This window comes from Leishmania mexicana, chromosome 25 (genome assembly GCF_000234665.1).
Source record: "Leishmania mexicana MHOM/GT/2001/U1103 complete genome, chromosome 25".
NCBI classification, from domain to species: Eukaryota; Euglenozoa; class Kinetoplastea; order Trypanosomatida; family Trypanosomatidae; genus Leishmania; species Leishmania mexicana.
In genome coordinates, this window is record NC_018329.1 from 24,079 (window position 1) to 39,092 (window position 15,014).

The window sequence follows — 15,014 nt, forward strand, 5'->3', positions numbered from 1 at the left end:
GGAGGCGCACACGTCCAAGGAAGAGCGACAGAGAGAAGGAGGGAGGCAGAAGCGTTGAAGGCGTTGAAGGGGAAGGAGGCACAGAGGAGCCTGCGATCGTGTGCGTGCAGAAGAGACCGTGCGTCACAGGTGAGGCCTCAGACTAATCCCCAACACGCACAATCACCCCACTGTGCGGCAATCCTCCTATTCCCATCACTCTCCCTCAGCCCACGGAGAGCGCAGGTGGGAGGGCTGCACGAATTTCGTTTGTGCTGCTGGCGAGCGCGAGGCGTGGGGAAGGTTGCGCTGCACCTTCTTTGAGTGGTGTCTTGTGAGTCGTGGCACCTGAGAACGCCACTGACGGAGTGATCGAGCTGGGGACATAATCCTCTGTGTTTGTATTGCTGTATCGGAGGCGGGGAATCTGGCACCATTCTCGTTCTGCACCTTCAGAGTTCTGTTGTGCGTACTAGCCACCGCCCTCCCCTCCCCCACACATGAGGTAATAAAAGCCGGGACGCATCCGGGTCGTGAAAGGAAAACGGCCCCGAGAAACGACGGGAGCTATTGAGCAGGAGCCGCGTGCCAGCTGCCAGCGCTACAGAGTGTGCGGTCGTTGTGTGCACGCGTCCGTCAATGTCCGTGTTTCGAAAGAACAGGAAGAAATGCCAGCTAAAAAGGGGGACGACAACACGTGTCTTCATCTCAAGGGCGCCACTCCTCTACTCTCACAGGCAGAAGGCACCACCCCCGCTCGAAGACACGCAGAGTGAAACAGAGGGGGTCACTCATTAGCGAAAGGAGATGCGATCCACGGCAGCGCTGACATGGCCTGTGCTTGTCAGAAGTGTCACTGTCTGCTGACGGCTGCACCAAACGCTCTACAAAGGTCCTCCTCCACTATGCCCTTGATGCCGTCAGCGACGAGAGCACCGGTGGCCTCTTCTGTTGTGCACATGGGTTATGGGACATTTGTTGTTTTACTTTCCTCAAGAAATGTTTTTCTTTCAGTGCTTAGTTACGTCACCGTGGGCTCGTGTGCCCCATCCCCCTCGCCACGCCAGTGCTTGATGCTACCCCACAACATCACACCCCTCCCACCCCCTTCAAACAACAAAAAGCAAATGCAGCCACTACTACAGCACCATGGCGACACACCTCCGTCACGTGCAAAACACTGCTCATCACAGCTCCAACTTTGCAGTCGAGCCGATAGAGAGGTGGTGGTGCAGTGCCGACATACTCAAGGTGCGGCAGGAGCCTACTTCGTCAGCACACGGGAGACGGGGGAGATAGGAAAGCCGGCCAGATTGTGCCTGAGGACTGGGGCACTACCATGTCCTCGCGCTAGTTGCCAGTGTGCTGCTGGAGCACCACGTTTGCCTCCTGAATCTTGGAGAGGAGGGCAAACTGGTCGCCCAGGATCTCAAAAATCTCTTCACGGCTCATCTCAAGCAGCATACCCGTGATCTTCGCGGCATTGGACGACTCCAACGGCAGGATTCGGCTGTAGAGAAGCTCACCAAGATAGTTCTTTTGCTGCTCTGGGGAAAGGGTGCTGAGGTAGTCCATGTCGACGCCGTCCTGGCGCTGCTGCGGTGGATACTGCTCGCGTGGCTGTGTGTAGCGGTTCGGCGGACGCATTGGTTCGCCTTGCAGGAGGTGTGGCTCCATAACGGGGCGACGTATCATTGGACCAGACATGAACTGCGGCATCCCCATGTTCGGGGGCGGGGGTGGCGGCATCATAGGCGGCGCCATGTGCGAGAACGGGTGCCGCGGCCACTGCTGCGGGAACGTGTTCATCGGAGGCGCCATACGGGACTGATGGCGCATGGCCGCACGGCGCTGCTGAAGCAGGCGGATGCGCATGTCCTTCTGCTCCGCTTGGCTCACATACAGGAGCTTCTTAGAGTTGTCTAGAGAATGCCCATTCAGGCTCCGCAACGCAGCGGAGGCGTGCTGCCTGTCCTCGAAGCAGACAAAGGCGAACCCCTTGAAGGTACCATTCGGCTCCTTCATGATGGCGCACGATGTGATCTTGCCAAACGGCGCGAAGATCTCGCGCAGCCTGTCGTCAGTGATGTCGTCAGGGAGGTGTTTCACGTAGAGGTTGCGGCCGTGGTTCTGGTAGAGGGAGGCGGCCTTCTTCTTCTCGCGGTCACGCTCGCTCTTGGAGAGCGCGCGGCACACAACGAGCTTCGCCGCCTTCTCAGTGAGGCCGCTCTCTTCCGACTCGTTCAGCGCGGCAATGGCCTTGACGGCGGCCTCGTGCTCCTCGAACGCGACCAGGGCAAATTTGGTAGGGAACGGCGCGTGCTCGGAGAGAAACAAGGAATTCACCTTGCCAAATGTTTCCACGGTCGTCTTCACATCCGCCTCTGCGACGGTGGCCTTGAGGTTCTTGATGTAGATGTTCCGAAAGGATTTGGCGGCCATCACCTCGCGGTCGACGCGACGGAGAAAAGGCGCCACCACCACCTCACAATCCCCCAACTTACTACCGTCCATCTCCAGCGCCGCCTTGGCGCCATCGGCTGTCTCGAACTGCACGAAGCCGTAGCCCTTTGAGTTGCCCGCCGAGTCGAGTGCCACCTTGCACGAGAGCACGCGGCCGCACTTGGTAAAGGCCGCCTGCAGCTCCTTGGCATTAACAGCAGTATCCAGCTTTTTAACAAACACGTTGTTCATGCCGCTCTTGCGCTGGATCGGGTCGCGGATGGAGAACATGACGCGTATTTGGCGCCCTGGTGTGATGCCCGTGTAGTTGAGCGCGTCAATCACCTTCTCTGCATCGGCAGGGGTCTGGAAGTTGACGTAGCCATAGCCTAAGGAGCGCTGCGTTGCCATGTCGCGGCACACCTTCACGGAGACCACGGGTGCAACAGTACTAAAGAGGTTGTTGATCGCCTCCTCTGGGCGCGGCAGGTCGATCGGCAAGTCGCCGACGTAGACAGAGGTACGTTGCACTGGGGCCACCATCGCTGCTGTGTCAGTGTGTGGGATTCCAAAACAACGACGCTGTTTAATCTCCAACTCTGGGCGAGCCGTCGACGAAACACCCGGGCTACAAGTAACGGCGCCGACGTTAACGCGGCTCGTGTGGGCTCTGGACCGAAAAAGGCGTGGAGGAACGACGTGGTGCAAAGCCAAACGGAGGTGACTGCAGAAGCGAGGAGAGGGAACAGAATAGGGAAGGTCAACGGTGGCGGTGGTAAGTGACTGCACACACACACACACGGAAGATGGCGATGACCATCATACACAAGAGAACCGAAACAGAGGTGAAATGAAATGAATGGCGGAGTGGTGAAGCAGCATCCAAAAGGGAGAGGGAGAGGAAAAGGGAAAGAGAGAAAGGGCAGTGACCAGAGTGGCGACACAGAGGACATGATAGCGTCAAAGGATGAAGCTCATGCAGACATGCCTTCATGTGCGGTGTCGGAGTGAGCACAGCGGTAAATGACGTGAATGCACCTGCACCAATGAGGTCGTGAGGACGGAGACAGCGCCTCACACATCACCTCTGATTGCGAACATGCGAGCCGAAAAGAGTGGCATGCATAACAACTTTTCAAGGGCTTGCTCACTTCGCATGTAGGATTCCCTTCATATTTCTTAACAGTCCCCCTTCTTGTTTCGGGTGATTGCACTCTTGTACACCTGTGCAAGTCGAGTGAAGGGAACAACAACACAAAAAAGGTGCCACCACCGTCATCACTCAAAAACACATTCTTTAACATCAAGACTAGTCGCGCAGTTACGCCCCAGGCCTTGGAGGAACTCAGACACACACAGACACACACACAGACATCACAACGATGTTCGTCCTCTTTTGTCTTGCCTGAAATAAAAAAGGGAGGATCCCTGCGAGGGTCACCAACGCCGTGCCACGGGGACGGCCGTCTTTTGCCTGGTAAGTCTCTGTAAATATAAACACACACACACCAACACAATCCAACGAGTTTCAAACGCGGAGCAGCGCGAGGGAGAGAGGGGGGGGGAATAAGAGAGGAAGGGTCCCTTGCAGATCACGCGAGATGACCTCCATCCTAGCCGCGGGTGTGGGCGCACTCACAAGAGCTGCTAAAGTGCCACAGGAGTATGTCACACCGCTGACGCAATCTCCATAGTCACATTTTTTTACTTGGACGGTGGCTGATCGTGTCCAAGCAGCGTTGCGTCAGAAGAGGGAATGTAAGAGAAGAGGTCGCCAACGTTTTCGTCGCAGAGCTCGTCGAGAAACCAGAGATCGTCTTCGAAGAACTCAAACTCGGCGTCGTCCATCTGCTCCTCACCCTTCGTGGCGTATGATCTTGGCCCAGTAGCCATGGCCGACGTGCCAACACAAGACACCGCTCCGGCCGTCCACCTCGCCGGAATAGCGCTCAGTCTGCGAAACATCCTCCACTGGGGCTTTTTGTCACCCCGCCTGCTGTGAAATTCTCTGCCGTGCGCCGACGACGCAGAAGCCCTTGCTAGTGGAGAGCAAGAAAGCCTTCAGTCGGTGATGCTAGGGAGAGGGCTGCAGCGCTGTGCCGTACGAGAAAATCGCCACCGACACAAACGTAAGCGCACACACAGAATAGGGAAAGGCGAGAGCGCAAAGTTAGGGGTCGCAACGACAGCGTGTTCCGCATGGAGGCGCAGGAAGAGGTGGAGGCGGTCACCTACGTGTGCGCAGAGGCAACAGCAGTGGCAGAGAGGGAGGCATCATCACGTTAAAGATGGCAAACAAAAAGGGGGAAAAGGTGAAAAGATGCACATATCGTCGGATGCATAAATGCCAGAGGAGGGGCAGAAGGTGAAGCGAGGAGGGGGTGACACTTCTCTGCTGCTTTGGATAAAACAAAGAGCACAAGAGGCCTGGACAGATGTGTGCTGGAACAGGGTGGAGTCCGATCCTATCCGCGATCCCTCTGACATGGTTACCTCGGATTCCATGCTAAAGCAGGTAACTATTACAACACCGGCCCTTTTCATGCCCAGCACTGCAGGGGGAAGGGTACTAGCCCCCAAAAGTCAGTGAACATCGTGGGCGCTTGTTTTTGATTCAAGGCGCAGCAAAAGGGTGAGAAGCCCATGAATGGACAAGACGTGCGCGCGAAGCGAACATTGCATGGACGATTCCAAATACGAAGCGCCCGTAGAGCCGATCCCACGCAGCCGAGTGCGACGATTGGAAGAGATAGTGTTCCTTCCCTTTTCGGCCACGAGAGCAGTGACAAGCGTGCCAGTGGGGTGCTACAGTTGAGCGGGAGGAAGGGTGCGGGCTTATGCTCTTTCACCGACGCACCACCTCAGCAGACATATGCTGGGAGGCGGCTTGACAAGTGCTGCATCACCCACTTGCACACGACGGCCACCGGCCGTCACGCCCGCTTCAGGAAGACCGTGTAGATGAAGTACAGAAGCAAGAAGCCAATACAGCCGAAGGCGGCGGTGTACTTCCACCCGTAGCGGCCCATGACACTCTTGACGGAGCTCACCGCCGAGTTCACGCCCCCGCGAGCTGTCTGAAAGACCTTGTCAAGCGACTTGAGAAGCTCGTTTTGTTCCGCCGCCTCACGGTTGAGGTGGCCGGCCATCGCTTTCATGTGCGTCACGCTACTGCCGAGAGCACGCAGCATCGCCTCATTCTCGCGGTGGATCTCTTCCTCCATATGTTCGTAACGGTTGGTCGGATTCATCGGCACCTTCGCCGCCTTCGAGCTCCCGTAGAGAGACGACTGCATCGTTCTTTCTCAAACGTGAGCACCACCTCTACGTCAGCGGGAAGACGCAGGGCCCGAGGCGCGTGCAGTTGCTGGCGTGAGGATGGAGTACAAGTAGGTTCCTCTGCTTCACTCTAAAAGGCAAACATGGGAGAGAGGGTGACTGCGACATAGAGACTGAAAAGTCAGTGGCCCAATGCAGAGGGGTGGGGTGGGGGAAGGGGTAGACGACAGAGTGAAGATGGAATATGGGACGACACACCTTTCGAGGAGTGGAGAGCAGCCACTAGTCAATGCTCCCGCCTCCGCGTACAGGTGCGCAGCAGCTCGCCCCAGCGGAAGAAATGTGAAGAGAGGTCGTCTTCACAGGTCGTTGTTACGCATCGGCTGCGTGAACAGGTCAAGGAAACCTGAGCCCATCATACAACCAGTGTCAGCACCCAGACAACCCAAGGCGCAACAGAACAAGCGAGAGAGCACTTGAGCTCGGCGCTCCCACACGATCACAACCTTGGTGTGTTCGCGCGGACTACTAGCGAAGTTCGTGTCAGTATCGATTGGTCTGTTAAACACAACAGACTCCGCGACAACCCGTAGTGCGGCAGCGCAGAGAAGAATTTCTTTATACACACGTCAGCTACAGCACAGTGTAGCACTGCAGCTCACAAGATGTAACCCTCAAGCTAGGAGTGTCCTGACCCTCTCTGCGGTTACCCCGCTCGTATTGCTGGACACACCGACAGACGGGCGAGCAAACACACCCGGCATTCCCCCGGACAGGCGAGCTATCTTCGACAGTACACACACAAAAAAGAAACATATGTACAAGTAGACGCCCCAACATTCTCCACAGCAAGGCTTTATCATCCTCTACTAGGACTTCATCATTCGCCGAGCCCCAATGTTGCGGCGCCGAATGCGTCGCTTCTTGTCATGCTCCATGCGGATGTCAATACGGTACGGCCGCTTCACGTTCGCTCCCATCCCGCCCTGGAAGGTGCGAGCGAAGAAGTTGCGATATAATGTGCAGCAGTGACTAAACATGATTCGGCCTGTGTGAGTGAGGAAGGGAAGACGCGACCAGCAAGAGAGACAGAAGGCAATAGAGGAGAGCACAGCGTAGTAGTGGGAGTGACAGGAGAAGGGAGGTCGAGTACACTCGTGAAAGAGAGCAGCGAAGTGCGCACGAGAGAAAAAGGCGACTCAGGGAGGAACAACAGAACAGCCCACTAACTCGGGCGAGGGTTACGTAGAGGCGTGTACACTCGCGGCGTCTGTTGAAGATGCCTCCATCTTGTGCCGCCAGTGTGGTGCACAGCGACGAATCCTCAAGCCTGAATCGTGGTCGAAAGAGTGAAAGTCGCGCCTTCGAACTGCGCACATCCGTTGGCTGGCATGCGCATCAAGGTATATGCTACACCCTACCGCTTCCTCATGTTTGCTTGCTTTAGCCTCCAGAATGCACAAAAGATCTCATGACAAAAAGATAGGGCGCACAGACCTGCTGCACCGCATCCCCCATGCCGTTGAAGAGGGCCAGAACACCCCAACGTGCAGCATGGGATGGGGGAGGAGAGATACAGCGACACTGTCGAGAGCGTGCAAGGCGAGAGGCACAAAGATACATGGAAAGAGCAGAATAAACAGCCACGCAGAGAGAAACCACCACAGACGCACCCATCCTTGCCCACCTACGCCTCTCTTCATTTTCGATGCCCACGCCAGCACCCTCCTCATTGAAAGCTCTGCGGCATCACACGCCGTAGCCGCTTTCTCCATTTTTGCTGCACGATTACACATGGTAGTAAGAAACAAAAAAGCCCAGCTCACTACCAAGTGAAGCGAAGGAGAATGTGGGGTACCCTCCTCCTCTTCGCCATCAATGTGCTGATTTTCTACCATAGAGCTCGCCATCCAATGCACATATCCCACACCGCCGCTCAGAGTCCCCCCTCCCCCATCCGCGCATCGCCGGGCGCGATGGCAGCCTCACACACACGCGTCACACCAAATGCGCCGACTCAGCCATCTGACACCACGGCCTCCGCCTCAAAACCCCACCCACACACACACACACGCACCAGCAGGCCGTGCGACGGCCGGGGGTGGGATGCCTTCGAGTCCCCCTGACACTCTGCCCATCATGCGGATGGTGCACGCGTGTTCACTGTCGCAGGTCGCCTGCGACGCAAGCGTCGCCCAGGGCCTCAGCACCGACATCAGCACCCATGCATCGCCCTCAACTCACCACGTCGTGTGTGCCCGGCCCTGTCACCACCAGAGGCGGCTGCGCGTGCGGCGGGGAGAAAGGGTGGAGGGGGGCTTGCTCGGCTTCCTCACACACAGAGCTGGTGGAGGACACTTGGGCCGGGTGAACCCACGCGCTGATGTGGTGACCACTCCTCCCCACCCCCCGGCCCGCCATCATCAAGGGGTACGGGGAGCGCGAGACAGAAAAGTGTGTTGAGCGGCATGCTCAGGAGGCGCCCGGCTGCCGTCACAAGGAGCAGCAGGAAACGCAAGATGTTCTCATTTCGCAGACCTCCGCTTCCAACCTCAGCGATTGTGCCCGAGCAATGAGAAGGGGAGAAACTACGAATCCGCAACCGCGGTGTGCGCTGTGCCACGATCTCGGTGACACACGCGTCCATGTGTCCCGAAAGACCAGGCGCGGAGCAGCAGAGCAGGGGGCGGGACGAGTAGCGAAGCGACACCAGGACGCACCATCACGGTATAGGCAAGACCACGAAGGCGCGTCCATCGCATCCATAGCTGATTGCCGCAAAAGTGAAAACAAGCCAAGCATACCGGCACAAAACCATGTGCAGGCACAGACAATGCCGGAGACGAAGCGTAGCAGCGAGGGCGCAGGCACACGGGAGCGCCAGCAACTTAGTCCGCCATTTTGGGTGATTGTGTCACAGAGAAGTATAGGTTCACAAGCGACGATCCGACAACGATCACGATCATGCTCCAGACCAGCCACTGCGGCACGACTGACTTCTTGTTCTCCCGCTCCTCGCGTCGCCTCAGCTTCTCGTCCTCGGTCAGACGCTCCTGGTTCTGGCGGCTGCGGGCGCGCATCCTAGCGACGGCGGAGGCGGGCATAGCTTCAAAGTGGGTAGAGTGTCCGCGAGAAAGTTGAGGGTACTCGAATTCGCGCACCTACGAGGAGGAGGCACACACACCACTGACTGAGCACAAGAGGGGCAAACAAGTAACGAGTCCACGCAACCTGGGGATGTCGACAGAGAAGGACAAAGGCAAGAGCTTCACCAATGAGGCGTGTTTAATGCGTGTGCACCTGTGGCTGGGAACGCGCATGTGTGTTGGCGGCAGGGGAAGGAGCAGGTGAGTGCGAAGGGAGATGGAAGCAGGGGAGTTAAGAAACAGAGGGACCAGAAGCGGTGCACATGAGCAGCAAACGAATGGCATACGCTGCATCCGCCATTCGAGGTGCAGGGGCCAAAGGAAACCCCGCCGTGATACGGCTGCCTGGAGCCCCCAGAAACTCTCTACCTTCCGCACGCGCGGTGTCGTGGAACGCTGCAGCAAACAAGTGCCGCAGGCGATGGCCGCGTTCGCTGTCGTCAGCAAGCGGTCTTTCTGCCGCTCGGCATCCCTTCCCTGCCTCTCTCCGGCTTTATTCACATCTGTCCGTGTCCACGGGTTGGTGCTACTGTTATCCGATCTGAGTCGATGTGAACAGTTTCATAGCGACGGAACACATGCAGAAAAGTACACGCTAGCGCGTTCGGTGCCGCATCACGGAGCATCCGAATCGGTCGCTGCTGTCTGTGCTACGGAGCGAAACTGGCGCAAGTCGAAGAGCGGTAGCTTTGCACGTAGCAAGCTCTCTCTCTCCTCAGCCATGCTTGGCTTCGCACGAAGCACCTTAGCAGAGTCAACGCGGAAGTACAAGTTGAACGGCAGTGCGAACGGCATACGTTTTGCGTAGTCGAGAATCAGTCTTGTCGAACGCTCCTCCTCCTCCGCATTCCACCAGAAGCACGCGTTCGGGTGCACGAGGCACGAAACATCGACGACTGGCTGCATGAGTCGACGATTCACCTCAGCAGAGCTGATATCGCGCTCGATACTCCGAAAGGCGCTGTGCAAGATAATCGTTGGCGCCAAAGGAAGAAGCTCTGGCACCCCACGCGTGAATCGCTGCGGCAGAGGTGTCCGAAACCACGGCCTCTCGGCCCCATTCGCGCTCATCATGCGGTGTTCTGTGATTGGCCCGTCATCTTTGGCTTGCGATGAGGACGATCGCCGCGCGTGAAACGCGCTACTGTACACCTCCGGCACATCTGGCTCCCCTATTTCGCCTGGCACCAGCTGTAGCGGCTGCTCCCCCCGCTCCACGGCGTACAACTCCAGCACCTCGGCGATGACTTGCCGCACCACTTCCAGGTGCAGCTCCCACTCGGAGGCAGCCTCCTCGATCTGGTGCACGGCGCGCGGGTCGTCGGGGTGGACGCGGAACTCGAATCCAATCGGTGTCACCACAAAGGTGCTGTGCTCCGGTGCATTCCAGATGCGCGGGTTCAGCTGAGCCGAGTTACGGCCCACTATGGAGAAGTCCGGTTCATGACGGACCTCCACGTCGATGCCATCGCGGCGCGCCACACGAACAGCAGAGCGGTGCGCCAACTGCAGTACTGCCGGGTTCGCCTGCTCCTTGCCTTCAAAGTACACGTCGTTTGTGTGCCCGTCCTGCCCACAGCGCCACCCGTGCTCCGCCAGGCCGGGGTTCATGCACAACTTCGTCGAGTGTCGCGTTGTATCTCGGCAGAGCACACCGCACACCTTTGCATCCAATGCGATGAGCACCACCGCGCGCTCCGCGTGGTTGAGCCGTAAGGAACCACTAAGAAGCTCTACGAGCTCGTCTCGCTGGAGAAACTTGAGTTCGTGCCAGTCAATGCCGAGCTCCTTGAACTTCTCCAAATGCTGTGTTAAATCGGACGCCATCTTGTACTGGCGGCGCCCGACGTAGCCGCTAAGCTTCTGCAACAAGAGGTCCAATGAGGTGAAGCGGTTCTTGTCCGTCACAGTGTTGAACGAGGAGCTCAGAGTCATTTGCCGAGGCAGCGCGTACCGCGGATGATACGCCTTCGAGGACGCCAAAGCGGCATCGCCCACCGGGACCGGCGAGATCTTCGCCGCATAAAAAGTGCGCCGCATGCCTCTTCCGATAGAACCAGTGTTCTTTGACGGAGGAGAAAGCAGGTGGATAGATCGGGTAGCGACTGAACCTCTCCGCGACTACGCTCGGGGAGTTTTCGCCCCTTCTATTCCGCACCCTGTCACCTTCGGCAGAGTGTGCATATACGCACGCGACGAGGAGTAACCGGACGCGGTGAAGAGCGCTAGTAGATCACGCTCTGTCAGGTGCGCACAGACGCACTCGGGAGGAGTGGCGCATGAGTAAGAAAGGGAAAGCACAGGTGTTTGCATATGCGTGTCAGCGCAAGTTCGTGACACCAGACAAGCAACCAAAGAGTGACGGAGGGATAAAAACAAGTAAGGAGAGCAAAGACATTGGCCCTGAAATTCCAGAGAGCCGACGGCGGGGGCGGGACAGTGGATCATGTGCTGAGAGGACGATACAACACAGTGGAACCGTTTGCTGAAGCATTTGCCTGCGGCGTACGCGGCGGCAAGTTTCATGTATTCACGAAGACTGGTGGTTCTCGTTGGGACGCTTTGTGCAGCCGCACAAGAACACATGCATGCAGAGATATATCACGCCAGTCCACGGCACTCAAACAGCAAAAAAAACACAGAGGAAAGGTTGAAGCAATCACACACATCGGTCACCAAGAGCGGTACCGAGCTCCAACAGAGGCCAGTACTGCCAGCAACATGCATCCGTGCCGCCGTACCCCACGGTATCAATGCCTTGATCTTCCAGAAAGAGAGCTAAGAACAACAGCACGATGGGACGCCTTTTTTCTTTGTCTGCCTTATCGTCTCGGTCCCGCAGAAACATCAAGTCCAGACAGACACGCATACACATCCGCGCCACCCCACCCATGACTGCCGCGCTACGGCTACACCCTCGGCGTCTAGCACGAGCCATCCCACCGCCGAATCGGGGCCACGTGCTTTACGCGCTACTGTCTTCCCTCCACACGCCTTCGTCCGGGGTACCGGCAGCGCGGTCGGCGCCAGGCGGACACGGGGTGGTCTGCAGGCCGTGACCTGAGCGCACCCCGTTTACGGTCCTGCTCCAGAGCCAAGGCGGTGGCCTCCGTCGTCGGCGTGTAGTACGGGGATGGCCTAGGCGCATCCCGGATTAGCCCGTGGAGGAGGTTGGCCAGCTTCCGCCCAGCACCCTGTGGAGACCCTGCACCCGGCCTCCATGCCATCTTCCGCGCTGAGTCGATGCAACACGCGGCACCGCATCAGCTTGCGTGGAGCCGCCTCACATCGCAGTCAGGGGGTGCCGATGGGGCCATTCGCGGTGTTCTCGGCATGCTTCCAGCACGTTCCGCACCCACACACACACACAGGCACGGTGGGTCTCTTCGGTACACCCTTCTCCGCGCCCCTTGCCGGCCATCGCTCGTGCCCTGCCGGCCACTGGGATGTCGCGCTGGCACAGAGCACACCCCACCAGCGGTGCTTCACAGCGCGTCAAGAACCGTGCTCGCACTTTCCGATCCCGCCGCCTGTGTCCAGCGCAACCTTGTTGCCGGTGAGAGGTGGGGAGGGAGGGGGTGGCATTGCCAAGATGGCTTGCCCGCATGTGCCGGCGACAGATGGAGCGGGCACAATGAGTCTGTGTGGCAGGATTGGGCACCCCACGCTCTCCCGTGTGCACGCGCCTCTCACACAGGAGACCGTGTGTCAAGCGGAAGGCGCCCCGTGAATAGGACATGTGCCTGCGTGTATGTGTCAAATCGCTGGCACAATTTCTAGTGCGCTGGTACACGCGGGATCACGGCTGCAGGTCTCGCTGGCGCAGCGCCAGCCCACACCTCCCCGCGGAGATGAAGAGTACACACCCGTGCTGGACATGGTGGGGGGAGGAGGTACAGAAAAAACGTACGGCGCGTTGCCCAAGGCGGGGCGGCAAGGACGAAGAGATGAAAGTGAGCAGAACGAGAACCACAGGGAGCCGCGGACAGAAAACACGCAGGACAACGTCACTGAGTGCGCAACGGAAACACGCGCGCACATACAAGAGAACAATATCGGAAGTAGAGGCGGAAAGCAGAGGAGAGCGGGAGAGGTCAGAGATCCGGAGGAGGCACCTGTTCATGCACTCATGCGTACCACCACCACCCCTCCGAGAGCACGCAAACATCGATTCTTTGCCTCTCCTCCCCACCCTCCAGGTTACCTTCGCTACGCATCTTACAACCACCGCTTTTCTACACACACGCCTCGGGCGACTCGGTCGCCAAAAGTCAGAGAGCACATGTGGTGATAGAAGTGAGGTGCCCTCATGTTCTGTAGCCGATCAGAAGAACGACGAGGGGCGTATACATGCGCAGAATCGTGAGAAGGACATTTTCGGAACATGGTAAGAGAGGGAGAGGAAGAAGAAAAGAGCAGAGAAGCTCCAGCAACAAAGGGAAGAAAGTGGGTCGAGGATGCCGCAGAGCTGAATCCGAGTCTTGTCCAACGGTGCCTCTTCTTGCACCCCTTGTTGGTTTAGAGGAACGGTTGTGTGTCTGTGTCTGTGTCTGTGTGGGTGTGGGTGTGGGTGGAGTCCTATGCGCGGTGGCCCTCCCCTCTGCCAGCTGTCAAGTGCTTGCTTGTCACCACCTCAAATCACTAAACCGAAGACGATAAAACGTTTGGCGTGCTGCATACGTGCATCCCCGTCACTAGGCGTGTGAGAGAGGCGCTGTACCACCACTCCCATCGGGGCTTCTCCTTCTTCCGTGCGCATAGTGGATCCGGCTGCATGAGGTGATTTCCCCGCCAAACTTCACAGGTGACGTGCCTTAGATGAAACTAGAGTACCTTCGCCGCGTGCAGCTTGTCGTAGAACTCGTCCACCGTCTTCACCTTAACACCGGCCTTGCGGGTGGCGGGTTCAGTCACGGTCTCTGTTGAGAGGTGGGGTGTGAGGTCCACGCCAAGTGCCTTCACGTCCTTCGTGTCGATCGGCTTCTTTCGCGCCTTCATGATGTTTGGCAGCTTCGGGAACCGGGGTGTATTGAGGCGCAGATCTGCCGCCAAAACGCACGGCATCGAGAGCTCCACGACCTGCCGGCCGGCGTCCACCTCACGCGTCACAGTAACCTTCTTGTCCTTCACCTCCACCTTGGAGGCAAAGGTGCCCTGCGGGGCGTCTAACAGCCCGGCGAGCAGCTGGGGGGTGCACCCAAAGTCACCGTCAACGGCCTGCTTACCCAGCAGCCAAATATCCGGCATAATCTCTTCGTGCAGCTTTTGAAGTATCCGAGCCACCGCCAGTGGTTCCACGGAGTCCACTGCAGCGTCCGGGATGACAACGTGCACGGCCTTATCACACCCAAGGGCCATGGCCGTGCGCAGCACCTCCTCCGCCTTCTTTCCACCAATTGTGACTGCCACCACCTCATCTGCAATTTTCTTCTCCTTAAGCTGAATCGCCTCCTCAATCGCGATTTCGTCGAACGGGTTCACGCTCATTTTCGAGTTGGCCGTCTGCACCTTGTTGTCCTTGACGCGCACCTTGACCGTGTAGTCCACGACGCGCTTTACGCACACCGCAACCTTGAGGTAATTCGGGATCGTGCGAAACATTGTGCGGATGGTGGTGGGAGAAACAGGAAAGCTTCTACGAATGCTTGGCGATCGAAGTCGCACGTGGGCAAGCTTTTAGAGACACAGTGGGGGAGCGAGTTCCTTGAGGAACGGGTTAGCGTAGGGGTACGTGGAGAGTACGTCGTTGTGGTGCGTCGAACGAGTAAGACAAGCCAAAGAAGGAAGGGGAGGGGGTCAGGTGTATTTCAGGTAGCGCTTTCATGCTGTCATCGACGAGTGTGGAGAGCAACAAGTGAGGCTCGAAAAAGAGGATGCGGATGTGTGTGGGCGCCAGTGCACATGTGTAATGTCGGGCGGGTCCAAGAGGAAAAAAGAAGAAGAGAAAGAGGTGCCATGGTCATCGGTATAGCTACCCTGGTGGAAGAAGGGCATCAGGAGCACCGGAACAGCATAACGCAGGGTGCGAGGAAACAATGGGTCGTGATGACACACCTGCGCACACGATCGTACGCACAGGACACGTTCGGTGCAGCAGACGTGGAAGCCACATCTTCGCGAAGGCGATCCAACACACGCACACTCGACCTCGTCAGACCACAGCACCTG

General features: G+C 57.8%; 5 protein-coding genes across 5 annotated transcripts; all 5 read right to left on the reverse strand.

The window, feature by feature from the left end:
* Positions 1-1,329: 1,329 nt before the first annotated feature.
* On the reverse strand, positions 1,330-2,964 carry LMXM_25_0080 (putative poly(A)-binding protein; the record flags this gene model as incomplete). The annotated part of the gene is made up of 1 exon (XM_003876011.1): positions 1,330-2,964. The coding sequence occupies one exon, from the start codon at positions 2,962-2,964 to the stop codon at positions 1,330-1,332; it is 1,635 nt and encodes a 544-aa protein (XP_003876060.1).
* A 2,390-nt stretch (positions 2,965-5,354) lies between these two features.
* On the reverse strand, positions 5,355-5,717 carry LMXM_25_0090 (conserved hypothetical protein; the record flags this gene model as incomplete). Its single annotated transcript, XM_003876012.1, has 1 exon — positions 5,355-5,717. One exon carries the CDS (start codon positions 5,715-5,717, stop codon positions 5,355-5,357), a length of 363 nt encoding a protein of 120 aa, XP_003876061.1.
* A 2,871-nt stretch (positions 5,718-8,588) lies between these two features.
* On the reverse strand, positions 8,589-8,804 carry LMXM_25_0100 (conserved hypothetical protein; the record flags this gene model as incomplete). The annotated part of the gene is made up of 1 exon (XM_003876013.1): positions 8,589-8,804. The coding sequence occupies one exon, from the start codon at positions 8,802-8,804 to the stop codon at positions 8,589-8,591; it is 216 nt and encodes a 71-aa protein (XP_003876062.1).
* A 657-nt stretch (positions 8,805-9,461) lies between these two features.
* Positions 9,462-10,886, reverse strand: LMXM_25_0110 (conserved hypothetical protein; the record flags this gene model as incomplete). The annotated part of the gene is made up of 1 exon (XM_003876014.1): positions 9,462-10,886. One exon carries the CDS (start codon positions 10,884-10,886, stop codon positions 9,462-9,464), a length of 1,425 nt encoding a protein of 474 aa, XP_003876063.1.
* Positions 10,887-13,670: 2,784 nt separating this feature from the next.
* LMXM_25_0120 (putative electron transfer flavoprotein) lies at positions 13,671-14,447 on the reverse strand (the record flags this gene model as incomplete). The annotated part of the gene is made up of 1 exon (XM_003876015.1): positions 13,671-14,447. One exon carries the CDS (start codon positions 14,445-14,447, stop codon positions 13,671-13,673), a length of 777 nt encoding a protein of 258 aa, XP_003876064.1.
* Positions 14,448-15,014: the final 567 nt, after the last annotated feature.